Source organism: Oenanthe melanoleuca, chromosome 1A, assembly GCF_029582105.1.
Source record: "Oenanthe melanoleuca isolate GR-GAL-2019-014 chromosome 1A, OMel1.0, whole genome shotgun sequence".
Lineage (NCBI taxonomy): Eukaryota > Metazoa > Chordata > Aves > Passeriformes > Muscicapidae > Oenanthe > Oenanthe melanoleuca.
The window spans coordinates 19,022,644-19,044,243 of NC_079334.1; the positions used below are offsets into that span (position 1 = coordinate 19,022,644).

Consider the following 21,600-nt stretch of genomic DNA (forward strand, 5'->3'; position numbering starts at 1 on the left):
GGATTTCAAGAAATTACAAAAAAAAAGGGATAAAATGAAGCAATTAAGATAAGACCCAAGGCTCATTAAGTCCTGACAGGTGCACTTCCAATCTTTCCTTCAAGATGTCTCACGGCAGACTCTGTAACACCTTGCAGCAATCTGCTCTGCAGTTTACCTATTCACTCCTCCTCCTGATCCATCAGCAGATGAGTTAGGGTTACAACACAGGGTTACCTGGGAGCCGGACCCATACTGATCCACCCTGTCCTCATTTGTTCTTTCCCTGCTTCACCAGCTACTTCTGTATCTCCCTCTGCACCACGCTCCATCCCCAAGCACACTTTCCGCACCACTCAGTGGAATTTCCACTTTTCCCCTTTCCTGTAACTTCTCTCTTCCACTCAAGCAGCCCCCGAAGCACCAAGACATGGCATGTTCCTCTCTGTGGGGTTCCACAGGGCCGGGGTGCGCTGTGCAGCGGGCACGAAGGAGGAAAGGAGGAGGAACATCTCCCCGGCCTGCACCCGGGAAGGGAAGGGCAGTGACCTCAGACCCCTTCAAAGGAGGGATCCCCTTCACTTATCCTCACGGGAGCTCCTGTGTGGGAACTGCGGCCCCTGAGGAGCCGGCTCGCTGGCGGTGACACTCGTCCAGCCCACTGTCACCGGGGCCAGGTGACTCACCGCGCACAGGTGTCCCTTTCCCTGCGGGGAAGCCAGCGCACCGAGCCCTGCCCACCGACACACCTCGGCTGCTGAGGCAGCCCTCACAGCCACCGAGCGCACACCCAGACGGGACGCTGCGAGGAAAAAGCCTCAGGGGCTCCACTACGGGGGTTGAGGAGAAAGGGCGCAGTGCCCCCGCGCTGGGGGACGACCCTCGTCCCAGGAGACCCCGAGGAGCAGCCTCTGCCCGCTTTTACCCCGAGGAACCCCCCGCGGGACACCAGACCCGGCCCGCGGCCGCACGGGTGCAGTCCGCCCGCCTCAGCGCATCCCCGACGGCTCCGACGGCCGCGCTGTCCCCCCGCACCTCGCCACAGCACTCCGCTCCTCGCCACAGCACCCCGGCACCTCGCCACAGCACTCCGCTCCTCGCCACAGCACCCCGGCACCTCGCCACAGCACCCCGCTCCTCGCCACAGCACCCCGCTCCCCGGCCCTGCCAGCTGTCAGCCCGCCCCGGCCCGGCCAGACCCGCGGGCTGCCCGCCGGCACCGAGCGCTCAGGTGCGTCACAGCGGCCGACGGGCTGTCCCGGCAGCGGCGCTACCTGCGGGCTGTCCTGCAGAGCCTCTTCCAGGAGGAGCTTGTCGACGGCGGGCATGTTGGCGCTGCGGCGCGGCGGAGCCCTGGCAGGAGCGGGTGCGCGGCGCTGACACGCCCCGGTGGCGGGGCTCGGCAGCGGCCCTCCCTCCCTCCCTCCGGCCCCGCGGGGGCGGCCGCTCTGCAGGCACCGGGCACGGCTGGACGGCTCTGCTGGCGGGGCAGCGGCCGCTCACTCCGCCCAGTTCCCGTCCGCTGGAGGAAGCGAGTCACGGGGCGGGCCGGGGGGGAGGCTTCCTGCCGCCATTAGCCCGGCGGGCCGAGGGACGGAGGGCCCAGATGGAGGGCGGCCCGTGCCCTCCCGCAGCCCCGCTCCCGGAGAGCAGGGAGCACAGAGTCACCGAATCACTAGGTTGGAAGAGACCTTCAGGATCATCGAGTCCAACCCATGCCCTAACACCTCAACTAAACTATGGCACCAACTGCCACATCCCATCTTTTTTTAAACATATCCAGGGGTGGATGTGTTAACACTCCACACCTCCTCGGGCAGATAATTACAGTGCTTGATCACTCCTTGGCACAGCTTGAGACTGTGTCCTCTCGTTCAGTCAGTTGCTGCCTGGAAAAAGAGACCGGCCCCACCTGACAACAAACACCTTTCAGGGAGTTGTAGGGAATGGTAAGGTCACCCCTGAGTCTCCTCCAGGCTAAACAACCCCAGCTCCCTCGGCTGTTCCTCACAGGGCTCGTGTTCCAAACCCCTCCCCAGCCTTGTATCCCTTCCTCTGGATGCACTCGAGCGTCTCAAGGTCCTTCCTACACTGAGGGGCCCGGAGCTGGATGCAGCAGCGGCCCTGGATCCCCTGCAGCTGGGAGAGGCTGTGAGGGTGTGTGGGGTAAGATAATAAGATGTGATAAAAGCCAGGGGAACATCCCCCCCTCCAGCCTGAGCCCCTGGGGCTCGGGCACCTCCAGCTGTGGGCCAGCCCTTTGCTGTGCTCTCCTCAGCTGCACGGCAGGGACATTTCCTGGCATCAGCACAACAGCTGGCTCGTCAGTGACCCTGGTTTGTGGCATCTGCATTTGTTCTTGTCCATGTGAATCCACAAGTGAAACTGTGGGACTTGTGCTCCAGACAGGCAGATCCCCACACAGCCATAGCCCATAACACCATAACCCCACAGCACCTGGGGGTTGGAAGGGATGCATTTCAAGTTACTAGTCCTTCATGTACTGAGCTGTGTTTTTATGACTGTCTTGATGCTGTCTTGATTGTGTTGGATAACTCCAGCATTTGGACATTAATTCAAATGCTTAGTTGAACAAAATTAATATTTGCAAAGTAAGCAGAGCTTGACCTGTGAGTATTTGATTATATTTTGAAGGGTGTCTGTCCATTGTTTTTAGATGCCTTAGCTTCTCCAAAAGTCCAGGGTTACAGATCTTGCGGGGAAGTTGCTCCATTCTTGTCAGCTGTAGCTTTTATTGCTCCAGTGTGTCTTGAGATAAAAATGGAGATACTAAAATCCAGAATCTCATTTAAGAAACAAACAAACAGGCAAAAAAAACAACCAAAACAAAACAACAGAACCACCAAAAGCCACTTCTGAAGACTTTAAGGAAGAATCCTGCCAATTAAACAGAATATGCAAACAACCATACTGGCTATAAGATGCTATCATCATCAAAGAAGTTTCACAATCTTCAGATAACACACTTGCTGCCCTCTTTTGAAAGAAGAAAAATAATTTTTAAAAATGCAGCTTAAAAGAACTCCAAACATTAATATCAGCCAGCTTTTTGCATCTAAGTCCCAGTGGATTTTTCCACTTCTGTCATTCTTAAGCAATAACAAACATTTTATATGACAAGGTGATTGCTAATAAAGATTGAGGGTTTTTTTCTGATTAAAAGACTTTTTGCAGATTGGCTGGATGATTGTTTGCTTTAATTATGTATGAGAAAGACCACTGAACCCTGTAATTTTGGCTAGGGTATTTCTGTGTGTCTGACATTGATTGGTATTGCTTCTGAAGCTTGTGATGGGACCTTTAACCCAATGTGCCAAGCTGTAACAGTGGGACTGCTCCACCACTCCTGAAGCTGGACTCCCTGTTCCAGGCCTTTGAGCAAGAACAGAGGTCTCACATTCAGTTCTTTTTCCTGCCTGAGTAAAGACACTGAACCATAATAAAAATCTCTAGCTAATACCAAAAATACCAAGGATGACAGTATGTATTTACATAAAGAGAAAATAAAAATAGATACAGATCTATCATAATAATGTTTCAGAGAATTTTAGAATGGTGAAAAGGGGTCAGAGATTTTTTTTTTCCTACAGAACATGAAATAGGGCACCAGTTAGGCATTAGGCTTAAGAATCCATGATCACATCTGAGCCAATTTTGTTATTCTGTGTTAAGTCTTGTTTCTCTTTCATCATAGGTTTTGAAAACATTACTTGAAATTCATGGAGAACAAGAAAACCATTCTTCATCAGATTTTCTGTATCTGTTAAAGTAGCTTCAGGGTATTTTTTAATATTTCCCAAATACTTAGTTTTAGTTACAACTCTTGCCTCTTTCTTTCCCCCTCTTGTCTTGAAATAGCTCAGCAACAGCTCTAACCTATTGACTTGAAGTATTGCCTTCACCAGGAAAGCATTGAGGTGGTTTGTGGTTTTATTTCACATCAGTGCAATAACCTGGAAGGTTTTGTCTTCTTCCTTTTGATGGCTTTGTTTAGTCTGAGGTTCAAGAGTGGAAGCCTGTTGTCATTCCAAAGTTAAGGTTAGTTATTTCCAGAACAGGTTCTACTTGTTTTATTTAAATAAAACAAAAAGCACTTCATTAACTTACTGAAGGGTGATGCTTTTTACTAGTTGTCATTCTTTATTACATCATTTCTTACACAGCTATAAACTTGGCAGATTGCTTATTTGAAATGATCAAAATGTTTTTATTGACCTTTCCCAATACAGTCCAGGTGGTTTTGAATGTCAAAAAGTTGCCTGTTAGTAATTGAAATTAATTTCCCAGTCACTTGGTTTTATTGGGACTCAAGAATTATTCTTCAGTTATGGTAACTCCAAACAAATTACATTTCTAAAAGAATTAAAACAACCCACAGTACTACCACCAAACATTTCAACCATTTATTTATACAGCATTAGCAGTATTATAAAAAGAAGTTAGGTATCTTGTGCAGTCCTTTGTGCAGAGATGTCTCATTCCTTGACACAAGAAAATACAGTTTTTGGGTTTCCTGAGTTTCCATGTTCTATATGTAGGTACTGAATGCAATATACTCACCTACTACAAAAAGTCTTGCAAGTGAAAAGCACTCTTATAGCCATTCTAGGAACGTTGAACTAATGGAAAGAGAATAGGAAAACAGTAGGCACAGTACCCAGAATCTGACTACTTGAAAGACCTGCCAGGGAAGTGTGAACTGAGCTGGAGATCACTTCCAGGAAGCAGCCCAATTAATTTGTATGTGTGTATTCTGTAACCTACAGGTGACTCAATTATGTTAAGAAGAATGGCTCTTAGAGTGTAAAAACTTAAGGAAAAGAACTCAGAATGGCTACAATTAAATTGATCCATAATGCTTATAAAACTAGTAAAATAATAGTACCAAGTAAAATCAATAAATGAGTGTTGAGTATAAAGTGATTCATTACATAAACTAATTGTAATGCTTCTATGAAAAGATGATACTTCCTTCCAGCAAAAGGGTGACTGTAGCCAAAAAATCTCAGAGCTGGGAGAATGATCAATTTTAAAAGAAAGAAGGTTTGAATTCATCTGGAAGTTCAAGATTTGTCTGCTAAACAAATCTCTTGGCAAAATGACATAAAATATTTCAGCATTACTGTAGATCCACAGAAATTGGTGCATCTTCAAACCTGAAATTGTGGTTTTACACAGGGCAGTCTTGTTGCTGTTTGAGGACAGCAGGAACATCCTTTGGTAACCAGCCAGTCAAGCCGTGTGACAGAAAGGACCAGAGCGTGAGGGGACAGCTGGGACTGTGCCTTCTGCAGGACAGAAGGTGTCAGTGCCAGGCTTCCACATTTGCCCAGGTGCTTTCCCCACAACTGCCCAGCACCAGCTCAGGGCTGGAAGCAGCAGTGCCAAGCCTGGGTGCTGCTGTGCCTGAGTTAATAAGCCCTGCCAGCTTTAATTGGACTGTTTGGAAACAAGGCAGCTGTTGTGCGTCTTTAGCCTAATTTATTTCCAAATTTGATAATCCACCCAGTATTAATGGAGAGCTGACTATAATTATTTTTTTCTGGTTAGACTAGTTACAGAGTAAGTCATACTGCATTGGGCTCTCTTTCTCATATGTTCCATTATAACTTTAAAGAGCATATTGCATTATACTTCCTTTTTGGCTTCCTACCTTATACTTTACAAGAAATTTTTGAGCAGTGGTGTGGTAGTCACATGTTTGCTAAGTCAGCTGAGTCTATTTATGCATTTAACAAAGTGTCTCATATTCTTCTTTGTGCTCAGTAACAAATCTTTGAACTACAGATGACTTTTAGACATGTAATAATTTACCATAAGTTTGCAGCTTTGTATAAATATATATATAAATATAGAGGATATATGATGGAATATAGAGGTTATATATGATAATAGCAATAAATTGCTTCAAATGAATACAAGTGAAAGATGTGAAAAAGAGTCTTAGTACTTTCACTACCAGAAGCATCCCAATCCAAATTTTTTAATTGTATCTGAATAAATTACTGGTTAAATTAATAGTAGGGCATCTGATGTACTGGATGTGTCTTGGACACACAAAAAAAAGTATCTTGTGATTTTGTGTAGGACCCATAACACAATATTGGGCTGAAATAAAATTCCACTGAAATTATTAATTGCTATGTGACCAAGATGTCGTATTCTTTGTTTTAACATAAAACACATGGCTTTGTTTATTTCCATTAAACATGTTAGCAATATGACAAAATGGATATGCACAGATGGACTGGCTGGTGGGATGGATCTAATTAAAACCTCATCGAAGGTGAAGGGTATAACTTTAATTTCATGTAATTTAAGGACAATTAAGTCCCCTCCTGCAAGCAAGCACAACTGCAGCCTCCACCCAGATGCAGAATAAAAATATGGTTTCAAATGCTGGAGTCACTGATGGCAATACCAGCCAGAGGTGTTGCCACCACTTCCTCCGCGCCTGCCCCTCCCTGGCTGTGTGGACTCGGATGGTGTTGCCATGACTTTTTGTTTGGGGGCCTGTCTGATGGAGGGCATCTGGTTTAACAGTTTGCATTTGCTTTGCAAGAAACAGGAGCAATGAGAGAGTGGGTAGTTCGTTGGAGAATTAGTGAAATATTTTAAGCTAAATTTTTTATGGTTTTGCAGTGGAAATGTCAATATACAGGCTCCTTCTTCCTTCTAGCTGTGCTTTTTGTGATGTATGTTGCTCCATAACCTGCTTCAGGTGATGGTCCAATGGAGTTTAGTGCTGTCTGAGGAATGGTGAAAAATCTTTGGGTGAAATACAGGAAATAACAGAAAGAATAATACAGGTACTTCATCAAAGAAATGCATATCTGGTATGATTATGTACATTAATATGAGACCTCTAATGCCTGACGTATGATTATGAAGTGCCAATAAATAACCTGTTAGGCATAAAGGTTACCAGAAGTCAGAATATCACATTCAAATGCAGTCTGCATCTGCAGAAATTACTGTCAATTTACTGTCAGAAGTAACCTGCTTTTTTAGTCTTTGCAACATCAATACAAATATCAGAAGCAAATGTACTTAATGTCACTGTGTCTAAAGCCATCACTTGGTCTAATTTTTTTATCATGAGATCACATGAACCAATCAGGCCCTGCACTTTTGGGTTTCTTTCTGATCAACACAACTGAAAAATTCATGTGGTCTTAATTTGAATCACTCCTTTTGATTCGCTTTCCCTTCATCTTTCTATGGCTAGTAAGGCTAAAAATGCTGAATGATAGTGTCTTAAGATTTATATATAGCAGAACATACCTTAAGGCCTATTAGAAGTCCACAAAAGTTTGCCAGCATGATTAGATCCTTTCTGGTCTTCCTGTTTTCTGTTTGGACTTTTTTTGTTCTCCGTGCACAGTGTAGCACAAAGGGGTCTGGGTACATAAGTGAAGCTACTGCAGACCACAGAAGCCCCAAACTGCTCTCCTGCCTATTTCTCCCTTGAGCAGTCCATGCTGCCCAGGGCAAAGGCAGAGCAGGATGTGGTGGTATAATAGATGTCATTTTGTATTTTTAGAGAAACAGCAAAAAACCTCAGAGGATGCTACAGAAAGCATTAAGAAAACTCTAGGCAGCACCCAAATGGGTACTGATAACACAATCTGTTTCCTGCTGGGCAGTGACCCCTCCCAGCAGGCTGCTGAGACAAGGTCTGGAGCACAAGTGCATGAGCAAATGCAGTCCCAGAAGGAAAAGGCAGTGCTGCATTGCTGCCCAGGCAGCAGGTCAGGGCACCCCAGCCCAGCTCAGCAGGAACCCTCCCACGAGCTCTGTGTTCCTCCACAGTGCTCAGATGCTTCCAGTGTCGCAAGATCAGATGTTTCCAATTTTTCTTCCTGTGGCAGCTACTTAGAAGTTCTTCTGCTGTCTGGAGAAGGCCAAATACTGGGAACCCTTTCCTGTCATATGACTGGACCTACTGCTGCAGATGAAGGGCTTGCCAGAAAGCTGGAATTCTGCAGCATGTGCACTGAGGCGCTCCAGCCAGTATTGCTGCTGCAGGCAGGGTTGTCACTGTGGTGAGCTGGTGACTTGCTTTAGTAGGGGCCAGCGAGGAGTGTGAGGGAAGTGGGGTTGAATCATTATAGGAGAGGTTGCAAGGCACATATTGTCATTGCCTTTTGGAGCTTTGTAGCTCTTTTCAGAGGTGTGCTGCCCTTACAGCTCGGGTGAGAGAGCACAGCCCCTAGGAGGGCCCGACTGCTGCTGTTAGCAAAGTAATTCTTCCAGCTGGCAAACCTCTCTCACTATTTTCCTAGGATAAAGGTCACTGTGGGCAAGGTACAAGCAAGCTGAACTATCTCACCAGGCTGTGGGCAGCTTTTGGGCTGTAAACTGCCCACCATATGTGACTGCTCAAGCACCTGAACTTGTGCAGCCGAGAAGCTGCCCCGCTCTTTTGCTTTCCATTGTGTGATTTGCCATGGAGGCAGGTGCTTTGTAACCCTGCAGCAGTGCTGTATGTTACCTGTGCACTTGACAACCCAGCTCCAGTCCTGCAAACTTAGAAACTTGTGTTTAGCCTGTCAGATTCCTGGAGATTAATCAGGCATATAAATGTTGGCTAGATCACTAAATAGTTTCCCAGTTCTTTCAAATTCATTTATGGTAACACATTGCTTTTCCTTGTTTTTCTTTCACATTTTAAAACTAGAACATTTAGTTCAAGGCTCACATACAGTCATTATCTTTAAATACTCTGTAAACATAAATGCTGAAAAGATCCTAGGTCAGCAAGTATCTCTCAGTGAAAACCATGAAGCATGTAGGCAGCATGTGTGGCAGTCAGAGTCAACAGTACCTAGTAATATGCATAGGTTTTTCTTAGAAGGGACCAATGGTTTCTAATAAGTTTTTCACCCTCTCAAATCACACTTCTATGAACAAGCAAAAAGAAAAAAGCCCCAAGCAGAAGAGCAGTATCATATCTGTGACTGCTAGAACATGAATAACAATGCAATGGAAAATGTTCTCATCAGTGTTTAAACTAACTTAAAAGCTTTGAAAAAAATCTGTGGCAGAAGAGAAGTTGCCAGAGTTTTTTGTCCCTCCCCTTAACAGAACTGCTTGTGCATACAGAATTTCAGAGGTTTTGTTAGATTTGATTTACACTGCGTTGTAGCATTGCCAAATGGAGCAATGTTCAGCACTTTGAAAGCTATATCAAAAAAGAGTGGCTTTGTTTCAAATAAGTGCTCTGGCCATTGTTAGGTTTGAGTCCAGATCTCTTCTTGTTTGTGCTGTTGTACCTGTGGACAGGTGCTGCCAGCACCTGTGGTTTCACCATGTTGCAGCTTCAAGGGCAGGTTTGCTGTGAGGGGCTGCCAGGCTGTCAGCTCCCACCAGACCTTCCCCAAGTGATATGTGCTTCTTCTTATGAGATGGGAGAGATTTGGGGTTGGTTGGAAAATGTCTGTCCCTTCTCATTCTGGAGGAAAGTGAAAATCAAGTCCTTGAATCCTAAATGCTTACTGTCAGAAATCAAAGAATTAAATCTCCACAGCAATTATTTTAAGCTACATTCATTATTTCCACAAATTTCCATGCATTTTAGGAGCCCCAAAGTCATGAACTTTGAAATGCAATGCAAATATTAATAAACAAAATACCAGTGTTTTGGAAATAATTCCAGTTATATATTAAGGAATGGATGATTTGGATGTGCTGCCTCCATTTTGCTGTTAAACCTGGAATAAATGAAACTAGATAAAGCATTTAATGCAGAAATCCCCAAACTGTCCATTTCTATGTCTGTCCCTACCATATGCCTCTACTTGTGGATCCAAAAGCTGATTCTGTGTTTAACCAGGGTGAACTGCTTAATCTTTATTAATGTAAATGAGAAGAGTTTGTCACCCTTATACAGGTGCTAAAAGGATGTCTCCTATGAGAACATCATGTGAGGACATCCCATAACTACAATTGATTGCTTACAGTTTGTTTTATTTCACATGTACAAATATTCTGCTCTTACAAGTATTTGAAATTATGCATACAAGAGCCTTCCTTAAATGCTTAAAAATTGCTAGTACTTTATCTGTCAAGAACCACGTTCTGTGTGTTAAAAGAAGCCAAAGCACAGTATATAGTTGGTATTTGTGAATGTCTTTTTAATGACCTAACACACACTGCTTCCATATTGCTAATGATAAGAATTTCTGCTTTTTGAATGCCTAGTATGACAGAAGTTTTGGTTAATCAAAATTGTTAGCATCCTTTTGTATTAAACTCATATTTAGATATTTGATGTACATTTATCTTTTCTTAGTCTGGCTGGTATTTGCTGAAGCAGGATTCTATTATTTCAAAAAATGGCACATGCAAGTTATGAAAAGTCACAGTCAGTGTGAATTATATATAGCTACTGTAAAAAGACTGGCAAATTTTAGCTTCTCTAGGTTGTCAAAACTAAGGTATTAATTAAGCAGAGGTGGATAAATATAAAAAAGACAATTTTTGTCGTGAGGATGTGTCTGCTGCTTCTATAGTCTGCAGGCACACTGCATACAAAAACAAGACAGCAACTGTGCTGGTTGGCATCGTTACCAATATAGGGCAAAAGCAATTATTATGTGTGGAAAACTGTAATGGAAATTTATATCAACAAGAGGGGAAGAACTAGCATCTGAAAAAGTGCATGAAAATAAAACATAATAAGGCAGGGATATCATCTTCCCACAGTACTGCACAAATAAGAGCTATGTGTGCAGAAAAGCCTCTTGAAATAAAAATGTGGGACTCCAGACAAGAGATGTGCCTTTCTCATACACAGTTCTGAGGCAGAGAGGGTTTCCTCTCATGGATCTAAATGCAGTTGTCTTACACTACTCAAGTACTAATTTAGGCTTTTCAAATGGAGCAAGTCTGTTTTAGGTACACATGTGCCTGAAGTGATGCACTGACATCTTCAAGACAGTGTAATATACATGTCCTTTCTCTAGCATTTTGCCAATTTTTCATCTTTTCATTTTGTGATGCTGTCATTGTAAAAGCTGATTTAGCTGCATCATGCAAATTAATCTGTGAAGTGAGAGACAGGGAAAGAGATTAATCTGTCTGCATAGTATATTAAAATAAGACAGTAAGATGCTTTTCTCCTCTGGAATAGAGCTTTGGGAGGCTGTTAGGAGAGATAGTAAAATGAAGTTTGAGTGATCACAGAGGCAAGAAGCACCCTTACTTATCTCCTGTATTTTTGTGAAACCTCTAACAGAAGAATCTAATACATCATACATATCAATCTTTTGGGCACAGAAAGGATTCCAAACTGATTCTTAGTATCCAATTTAAGCATTTGGCCATTTTTTTATTTTCAAGGGCACCTGAAAATAACTCTGAAAGAGAAATCTTTGCAGGGAGGGGGTAATATCTGAGCCCAACAGCAAATTCTTCAGGTCCATGTGCTAAAATCCAGACTTTTTAGGAACAGATATAACACTGATGTGAACAGAGTAGCATTGAATTATGACTTATTTCTTCCCCATGAACTTATCTTTAAAAGTTTTAGTCCTGAACTCCATTTCTATGTTGTGAATCAACTGAGAATCATATGCCCCATAAGCTTTTAGAACCAAAGGGAGTTTCATGACTATGGACAATAATCACATTCAGAAAGAATTATTGCAAATTAATTGTTATTTATTCTTTCAGAGATTGAGAGGGGGAGGCACAAAAATTTCTGTAAAGCTGGGCACATCCACTAACAGAATTTTCACGTTTCTTTGGCACTTATTGACTGGCCAGTGGGTTCCTTGTTCATTGCTTACTAGATGTTTTAGGAGAAATCATTGATTTTGTCTCAATTCATGTCTGATTTGGCCCAATAATGAGAATTTCATTAGTGACTTTCGTGAGAGCAGGAACAGGTAGATAAATTAAAATCTTGACTTAAGATGAAAGAAAACCCTTGATCTTGGTAAATACTCTTTTTTTATTTTTGCTTTAAAGTGGAAAAATCATATTTTTAAAGTGTGCTTCCACAGACCATTATAAACCTACATGTTCTACCATTTTATGAGTTTTTTTTAATAGAAGGAGTCATCATTTTCATTTAAAAGAAGTATTCAAGTCAAATTTTCCACTGTCACTGCAAGGACAAAGACAAATTGCTTTTTTTTTTTAATTCTTGCAGTTTGATTCTGTTCCTCACTGTGCTGCCATGATAAATAATGCCATGGGGATCATTTAAGGCTGGATGGCAGCTGGCCCATCTGGGCTACTCACTATGGTGTGAGCTCAAGGTAAGGCAAGACCAGCTCAGAGCTCAGAGGAGTGAAGGGGCTGGTGCTGAAAATCTCCCATGGTGAGTGTGGGGCAGCCAGAAAAGGGAGAGAGGGGCACATAGAAAGCTTTTATCACAATTTCTGATTCCTAACAAGGAATGCAAGGAGGGACACCCCATGGGCAAAGAAATTTGGCTGCTCCCTCCATGCAGGGTCCCTGCATTACTTCTCTTATAAACTTGGTATTACTAGCAGAACCTAGTCTCTAGAATGAGGTTTCTAAACCCTTTCACAGACAATCTCTTTTGAAGTGTTTTAAGCACCTATTGATCAACTGCCAGAAAATAACAACTTGCTATCACTGCTGCCAACTAAAGGTGAGCATGGGGGACATGGCATATTGATTCTTTGGTGTTCATTCTACTGTGAAGAACAAAAATCATAAATGGTGTGAGGTGGGGAATTGATTCCTCAGTGTTTATCCTGATACAAGGAACAAACCACCAACAGCTGAAGGGGCAGGAGCCAGGCTCAAAGCAGACAAAAGTAGGTTCTTCAATTCACATGTGGCTGAGAGGTGGAACAGAGGATGCTTTGAGTGCCAGGGCCTCATATGTGTTCAAGAGTTGGTGGAGCAGGTTCACAGAAGAGAAATGTGTTAAGGGTTGCTAAATACATGGCAAACACATCTGCCCCAGGCAGACTGTGACCTGCAAATGCTGGAAGATGGGAGACTTTGGAGGGCACATACCCTATGAGTTTCCTATGTTCTTTTCAGACAGAATCCTGAATAAGGTGGATCTTTCCTTTGTCCTGATACAGCTTCCTTTTTTCCTTTTTTTGTTCTTGTTAGGCACATCCATTTTTATAAATAGTAATGCTATCTCACTGCTTCCTACTTTGGCTTCTCTATTATCTCATCCATCAGCTATTTCTTGTCTTTCTGACTGAAGATGAACATTCATTATGTGTCCAGATAATGCCATGCACAGCTGGGGTCACTTGGTGTGACCGAGCACTTTCACAATATAGCCATTATTAAGAAATAGTGTAGAAACACAGGAGGTGGTAGGTTTTTTCTTTTTGTTGCCCTCTGAGGTTTTTTATGACTGTCATTTGGCTCCTGTAACCCAAATCAAATTAGTTAACCCTTTTTGTTAAGAATGAAATGTTCCCAGCAATGTAGAGAACTTCTCAAAGTCTCCCTTTGCCATGTAGTGAGCACCTTCAAGGGCTGTGGAATCATGACACCTTTTACTGATAAGTTCTTGATTTTCCCCTCTCTTTCTATTGTAAAAAAAATGTATGTATGTTTCGATGTATTGATCCCTCTATTGATGTGTGAAACAAACAACCCCCAGTTGATACAAGAGTGCTTTTTTTGTTGTTAGAATGCAACTTGGACTACTCAATTTTTCAAGAAGAATCATCCTTGCAGGTTTACTGGGAAATTAGGTCATAACTTTCTTTCCTTTACTGGTAAGTGTTCACAAGCATCACCTATGCTGTACCATAATATTTGAAGAAGTCAGTGAAACATACAAGTCAAGGTTGCCAGCTACAAAACAACAGTGCTCTAGCAAGACTGTAAAGCTGGCCAGGGGGAAACATAAAACAAGGTAGCCTGAAAACATGGGAATTAGAACTTGGAAACAGTGGAATTGAGAATCAACCATAAACAAGGTGGTTGCATTGGCAAACTCTGACCACATATTTGCAGTGCAACCTGCCCTCTTAAACAGGGCAAGTTTGGTCTAAATTGAATTCCTGTTGTAGATTTGATTAGGAAAAAAATTATCTCATAGTGCTAATTACTGATGAAGAACTGAAATTTTTTCCAGGACATTTATAGTTTTGAGAACATCCATGTCTAAGAGACACTGTTCTAAAGAAAATACTCAGAGGGGCTAATTAGCACTGTATTTGTTTTTTTTTTTCTATAAAATCATAGAATATCCTGAGTTGGAAGGGACTCACAAGGATCATCAAAGCCTAGCTCTTACACTTGCATAAACTGAGATCCAAGCCTTTATGCAAAAGTTTTGTAGAGAGAAATCATGGGTGCATAACGTTTCTGTGTGGATACTTACATAAAAAGGATATTGAAAAGTATACATTGTTGTGCAAATAAGGGCTGTTCCCTAATACCCAGGAGTAATGGGTTTTAAAGATCCTTTACATAGACTTGCATACCAGCTTGACAGACAGATTGTTTGGATTTTAAGCACACAGGCTAGCAAGAATGTCCAAAAGGGGGAAATCACTGTAATTTCAGATTTGGATAATCCCGTCAATCAACGTGTTTTCCCAGCTGGGTAAAATTTTTTGTTGATTTAGGGAAAGAATAACAAAATCCTTTTTCACTACATCTTCTGAAATACTTAAAGAAGTTCACATCCATATATTTCCCAGTCTTCCTTAGAGGACAGGATATGTGATAGCAAACACCAAGTTTGCAGATGCAGGGAACACATTGCTCCTCTCCCTTAACATTAAGTGTTCATTTAATTAACTTGCTTAGGTGACTGTATTTTGCTACCAGTTATATTCAGTAATAAAGTGAAATGCTCTGTTTGTGTAAAACACAAGTAAAGTTGAAACTAAAGTATGTCTTCCCATTTGTAGTAGGAGGCAACTACAATAAAGCTGCCAAGAGAGGGGCTGACTCATTACAATCCCAGACACTATGTAGAGGAACACATCACCTTTCCTTTGTCTTAAGTCCCCTGAAAGTGCTACTAACTCCAGCTTTGGATGGGTGTGCTGCAAATTTCTTGACTTACTGAACTAAATGCAGCCCTTAATTTGTGCACGCAGGGTGCTTGGCTTGTGTGTGGTACACTGAACTTGTAGGAGGAGTGAGAGCACTTAGAAGTTACATCACATTTGTCTCATCCTTAATATCATTGCAGGTTTCTGAACCAGCTCATTTCTTCTCCTTGTGGCCAGGGCAATGGCTTGGTCTCAAGGCATCTCCATTTGCCTCCCAGCTACCTCTTCTAATATATGAGGACATGACTCGGTTTCTGTGCTCATCACAGCTACTTCTTCCAAGGTAAACTGTGTATTAGAAACTACTTAAAAATGTGCCAAGCCTATGGTCAGTGTGGGTTGTTAGGATTTTTTTTGTTTGTTTTTGTATTAGAAAACTACATGGGGCCTTAAGGAACATGTCTTTCAGCATTGCTTTCAGAGCACCCTTTCTTCTTAACTCTGCCATTAAAAATTTGCTTCTGGCTGATGCTTGGTGCTGAAATCTTGGCCTGAGGCTTTATTTTTTCTATGTGTGATTTTCAGAAAACTGGTCATCAAAAAGAGGTAATTTTGAATCATGATGACTTTTTTTTTTTTTTTTTTTTTTTTTTTTTTTTTTTTGTATTTTTAAGTAAAATGCACACATGTGCACTGCCTGTCTGTTATAGGACTGGTGATGGTGAAGGAATTGTGTGGCCATACCTGTGAGCCCATTAGCCCTGTCCTATTAGATTTTGAGCTGATTGTTCAGGTTCAGGCAATTTGTCAGGAAGGATCAGACAAAGACCCTGAAAATACTGGCTTTCTACAACTGACATGAAAATAGGTAGCCAGTCAGAGGAGGGAGATCTTACACCCTGTCCTGAGGTAGACATCAGTGAGCCCACATAGATGCTTCTCCTGAGAGCAAAAATCCATGGGAGACTGGATGTTATTGTCTCTGCTGCTTATGGAGCTGCTTTGTTTTAATGTGTACTTCTTGGGAAACCTGTAAGATGTCTTTTGGTGATGTCTTTTTTTCCCCCCTTCTCTGAACAGACTGCAAGAGCAGGCAGCAGCACTTTGTATCTGGTCCTTTTGTAGCAGACAATTATCAGCCAAATGCATATGTGATACTCCTGTTGATGTTTCTATGACACCCCTAAAACATCTTTCTGACCCCTTAAACAAATTTGTTGTAGCAGTAGTATCTATCTATCTGTCTAGAGTATTTGCTGTTGTATCTAGATGTATCCATTGGGTTTCAGCTTCCTGGTCATTTGAGGATGGAGGAGGAGTAACCAAGCCATCAAAGTTTTAAAGTATTTTGTTTCTCTGTGTGGAAGGCAGAGGTTTGGGGTAACAAAAAGTCAGATTCCTTTTGGTAAACGATACAAATGTTGAGGAAAAATTACTTCTTGAAGAATTTGTAAACTTATCTTTCATGTTTCTCAGTGCTGTTGATATTACTTGGGGAAAGTGGATCTGTAGCTCTTCTCAACTCAATGAGTCTTCATCATGTTTCATATAAGAAGAGAAATACCCAAACCATAAAGATCTGCTTAAGATAGTGAACAGGGTGTTATTGATAGCAGATACAGGGTTTGCAGCCCGGTCCTGTGGTTGCACTGATGTTCCCCTGGGCGATGAGGGGTGTCCCAAAGCTCCCGTGAAACGCGTGAGCCAAGAAGCATCTCCAGTGCCCGGGGAGGCTCTGGGCTTGCTGCCTGATGGGGGTCGTTCGGAGTCGTGCAGGCTGAGCCTGGGCTGAGCCGTGCCTCCGGCTCAGCAGCCGCAGCCCGTGCGGGCGGGTGCGGCTCTGCTCGGGCACGGACGGGGCTGCGCTGGGGGCCGGGGCCGGGCGGCGCTCGGGGCCGGCGGTTTCCCGGGCGATGGGTGGGGAGAGGAGGAGGAGGAAGAGGAGGAGGAGGGGTCCCCGCGGCTTTATCTCCCACCCGGCTCCGCCCGCCGCCGGCTGTCTCCCGTGAGCGCACCGCACCGGCGGGCGCGGCGCCGGCCAGGGCAGCGCCCATGGGCTGCGGCAACTCCACGGCCGGCGGCGCGGGCGGGCGAGGTAGGGCGGCGGGCCGGGCCGGGGACGGCGGGGCGAGCATCCCACCGCGCTGGGCGAGCATCCCCGCCGCGCTGGGCGAGCATCCCCGCCGCGCTGGGCGAGCATCCCCACCGCGCTGGGCGAGCATCCCCACCGCGCTGGGCGAGCATCCCGCCGCGCTGGGCGAGCATCCCACCGCGCTGGGCGAGCATCCCACCGCGCTGGGCAGCCCGGCGGGGGCTGCGGGCGGGGGGCAGCGGCGGGCACGCACCCGCACCCGCACCCGGCGGGATCCAGCCCTCTGCTCAGGGGATCCAGCTCCCTGCTCAGGGATCCAGCCCTCTGCTCGGGGGATCCAGCCCCGGCTCGGGGGATGCCCGTCCGAGCGGCGGGAATTGCTGCCCGCCGTCTTGCACAAGAGCATCCTCCTTTCCCGAGGCTGATCCGCTTGCTCAGGGCAGAGAGGGTGCTGTGGCCTGCCGCGGGCACCGGCGGCTTTCTGGTGCGCGGTTGTGGCTGGAATCATCACCTCCCAAGCGGCTCCCAAGGCACGGCGAGCCCAGGCCAGGAGCTGGACGGAAGGATCCCGCCGGGGGTGTCAGCTCCATCCTCTTCGCTTCCCTATAAGGCCACGAATGCCACTTCTGAAATGAATTTGTGCCACATCTTCTCCTTCTGCTTGTTGGAGAAGTTGGAGGATATTCCATGATTGAGGTTTCATGCATGTTAATGTGTACTGCTGGCTGGTAGGTCCAGCTGGCTCCCTTATTTGTTCATTGCTATTTTCAAAAGAGATAAGATCTGGGAAGATGGTGCTGTTGTGCTCTTCCTCCCCCCTGCCCCCGCAGAATAGGAAAGTACATGGAAACTGATAAGTGGACCTTCACCCTGTAATTATAATATGAGCATTTCTCAATCATTTTTCATCCTAGCTGCACTTGGCAAACATTGCCACCTGTTCCAGGACGTTTATCAAGTCTTTCAGATGTACTTGTGAGCTTTCAGCTCTTGAAAATGCACAGCAAAATAATGGTTGGACCACTTAGAATTTCTGGGTCCCCATCTCTTACTGTTTTGTCTTGATTTAACCAGAGCTTCAGTGTTGCCTTGGGTGGTGCTAGTCCTGACTTGGTCCTGCCTGTCAGTGTGAGTGATGCTGCCTTCTCTAGGGTGCACATATGTGTGTATGCTCGTGGGGTGTGTTGCTGGTTTGCCTGTTCAACTCTGCACTTAGCACTCGGAGGAGAATGTGATTCCGCCATTCCTTACTTGGTTTATGTGAAATGATTACAAGTTAGGCTTTAGCTGCTATGTCTATCTATCAGAGGCCTCTCTCATCCATAAAGAATGCACTGTGTGAATTTGCTTGAACATTCAGTGCTCTTATTAGAACTGTCATGTTTGCACACATGCATTCTTTCCCTTCAGTTGATTCCCATGTTGCTGTGACTGGAAGTTCTTTCTGTATACGACCAGTGTAGCCATGGGAAGCCACTTGGGATGATCCTTGTTCACATCCCATTTCTGTGTGTTGGGTAAAAGCACCAAAGAAGCTTCAGAGAATGTTGAGTCGATTATTAGTCCATTTGGGGCAGTTTCTAAGTGAATGTTGATCTGTCTGCCCTGTGGAACTTTTACCAGGGTACAAATGGGTAAATGTTAAAGAGACTAACTCTGACAGCAGAATTATTTTGAGCTCAAAGTTTGTTTAAATGTGTCCCATTGCATTAGAGGTAGTTGTCTTCAACAGGTTTTGGCTTGTAGATACATAAAGTATTTTCACTGAAGGTCCAACCCCCTTGATAATTAAATTTACTTATATGTGATACATAAAATATTTGAACTTGCATTTTTTGGCAAACTTTTGCATGCTCTTTAGAAATATTCCACAGATCTCCAAAGGCAGGAGGTAGTGCAGGTAAAAACCAACAATGCCACGTAAAACACATCATTAATATAATGGGATTATTACTGTTGCACTGATAGACCTCTCCAGACTCCTCCAATGCAGCTCTGAAGGGTCCAGTTCTCACTTTCACCACTGTCAGTCAGGAATTACTCTGTGCAGTCTATGGTATTAAAATAATGAACAGCTGGTAATAAAAGTAAGATGTCAGATGTCTACTATTTGTTTACTGCAGTTAACAGTCCTTACAAAGTGTGTCTAGTAAAAATAAAATCATTTTATAAAAGGGAAAGAGAAGACTTACCATTTTTATTCTGAATCCTCGAGCTTTTGAGGAAAATGCAACTCACAATTTTACCAAACGATGTGAAGACTGTGTAAAAACAAATAAATTCTGTGGCATGCACAGCATGACTACATTTTTAATGCTAAAGTTATGACTGTTCTGTAGTCAGTTATGTCAAAGCTAGAGGTACATAACATGTAATTAACCTATAACACTCTTTGTCATATCATATGACTAAGTATAATATTGTAGTGTACTTCACAGAACACATTAAATGTGTTACACCAATCCTCATTTTCTTACTCTGGTAAAATTCCTATTGCAGCCTAATTTGATTTTTCCTAAGCAGATGTATATATGGTGATAGTTCAGCTAATAATATTATCTTCTGTTGCATGGCTAGAATGACATCAGAGCTCTATGGTCTGTGAGATCTAAACTAATAGACATGATCTAGAATAATATTTCAGTCTGTGGTGCAGTACTCCAGAACACCAGTATAACTCACAGCATTCAAATGTTCTTTGCAGAGTATCAGACAGTGGCAAAAATCTCTTCAATTGAGAAATGGCAACTTCAGTTATCCAAGTAAACTGATGTATATACACCCTTCTTAAATTATCTAGGTATTTTATGTATTAACTATGGATTATAGTAATTTTTTGTTTCTCAACTTGCTGTTTTCCTCATGTTTTGTTGTCTCATTTTACATATCCTCCTTTCATGTTATTTTCTGGAGTTTTCAAAGCTCAAAAATAGCTCTTCTCTCTCTATTTTCTTTTTTTTTTTGTGTGTGTTTTAAAAATATGCTCTTAAACATTAATTTCCTTTTTTTGTTTTTTCTGAGTTAAGGCATTTCCCTTCATGCTAATGATTCTTCACTAAATTTTTTTAACTGCCTCCTCCTTTCCATATCTATTGTAGTAACAATGACAGCACCTTAAATTATGGTACTCTTTGGAGGCTGTCAGTCTAGCCTTAATTTAAATATACAGAGAAGCTGTTAGTCTGTGGAAAGCTTCTAATAACAGTCAAGTTATGATGAAGGAGAACTTTTCACACCACATTCTAACAGATTTATTAACTTCAAGTTTGGTGCAACCCCCAGGAAGTCATCTATTTATTGGGTCAAATCTGTGGAGAGAACTCCCACCTGATGAGCTGAAGAAATAATCAGTGTGAAACAAATTGCTAATATTCTGTCCTCAGTTACAATGGGGTATAAATAGAATAAATTCCTTGATGTTAGAACGCGCTTTCTTGTTTCTGACTGTTGGAGCACATCAGAAAGGAGCCTGCAGTAGAAAACTTATTCTTAACAGTTGCATGTACATATGTGTAATCTTGAGGGGTTTTATTTGCTTTTTGTAATAATTTGATGTGCAAGAAAATGTCATAGGGCATTATTTATTAAAAAATATTAGGAAAATGTTTCGTAATCTGCTCAAAAGTCAGGTCCTGGCATTTTTGTATCCATTTTATTAATGTCAGTGCTTGCCTCTCATGCTTTTTATGCTTTTCTGAGGCTTTTGCCTCTCCCCTTCACTCATGATGAATTTTTCAGCACAGAGGAATATCCTCAGTGACTATCAATGTCTCTCAACCATATTTTGCATTTACTGAAATCCTGCAGTGTCGCCAAGAGAAGCTGCTGTTGTTCTGAAAGAGCAAAACCCCCTCTCACCTAATGGAAGATGCTTTGGGATGAATTCTTCTTCTTTTTGACTTGTGACTGTTTAAATGCTGTGGGGTTTTTTCTGAAGGATCACAAACAGCTCCACTGCTCTGGACAGAATGTTTTTCTTCTGTAATCACTGGGGCTCAGAGCAATGTGTGGCTGAAGGGGCCATGTTCATTTGCAGGCTGTACTCTTTCTTCTCCTTCTGCAGCTCTAGAATGCCAAAAATGCACCCATGGTCCTACTGTGTAAATGGTGTGAGCAGAGAGGTCATTCAGGACAATTCAGTATTGCCTATTTTTTATGGATGTGGCTTTCTTTGATCTCTTGCTAAGGTTAGGTTTGAAAAACCAAGTGAACCACAGCCTATCAAGATGAGGCTTGTTGGGTCAAGTGCTGCCTTTTTTTAGGCCAAGCTCTTATAGTGGGAAAAAATGGACAAGCTATATATGTGAGCTTTTTCTCAAGTAATTTATGGAAGCCATCATATCTATGAGAGCACTAAGCCTTGCTGCTATGGAACAAGCTGTAGAGTGTTTGTGGCTTGGTAGTAAACAAGATTCTTTGGCTGAACTTCTGGCAGAAGGAACTTGAGTAGCAATAAAATTGTGTTGTTCACTAGACATGCAAGGGTTAGACAAATATGTCAGTGAAGTAACAGGGTGAGGGTGAATGGATTGTACTTCACAAATAAAC

General features: G+C 43.2%; 2 protein-coding genes across 2 annotated transcripts in view; both read right to left on the minus strand.

The window, feature by feature from the left end:
• APPL2 (adaptor protein, phosphotyrosine interacting with PH domain and leucine zipper 2) overlaps positions 1–1,475 on the minus strand; it is a 32,783-nt gene extending 31,308 nt beyond the window's left edge. Inside the window, exon 1 of the mRNA XM_056510450.1 lies at positions 1,254–1,475. Coding sequence (XP_056366425.1) covers positions 1,254–1,307 — 54 coding nt within the window. The 5' untranslated portion in view covers positions 1,308–1,475. The remainder of the gene's footprint in view (positions 1–1,253) is intronic.
• A 15,068-nt stretch (positions 1,476–16,543) lies between these two features.
• LOC130248337 (basic proline-rich protein-like) lies at positions 16,544–17,560 on the minus strand. Its single transcript, XM_056482048.1, has one exon. The coding sequence runs from the start codon at positions 17,558–17,560 to the stop codon at positions 16,544–16,546; it is 1,017 nt and encodes a 338-aa protein (XP_056338023.1).
• Between the last annotated feature and the right edge of the window lie 4,040 nt (positions 17,561–21,600).

Coding starts and splice junctions, on each gene's coding strand:
- LOC130248337 (XM_056482048.1), bottom strand. CDS start 17,560: ATGATTCCAGCCACAACCGCGCACCAGAAAGCCGCCGGTGCCCGCGGC.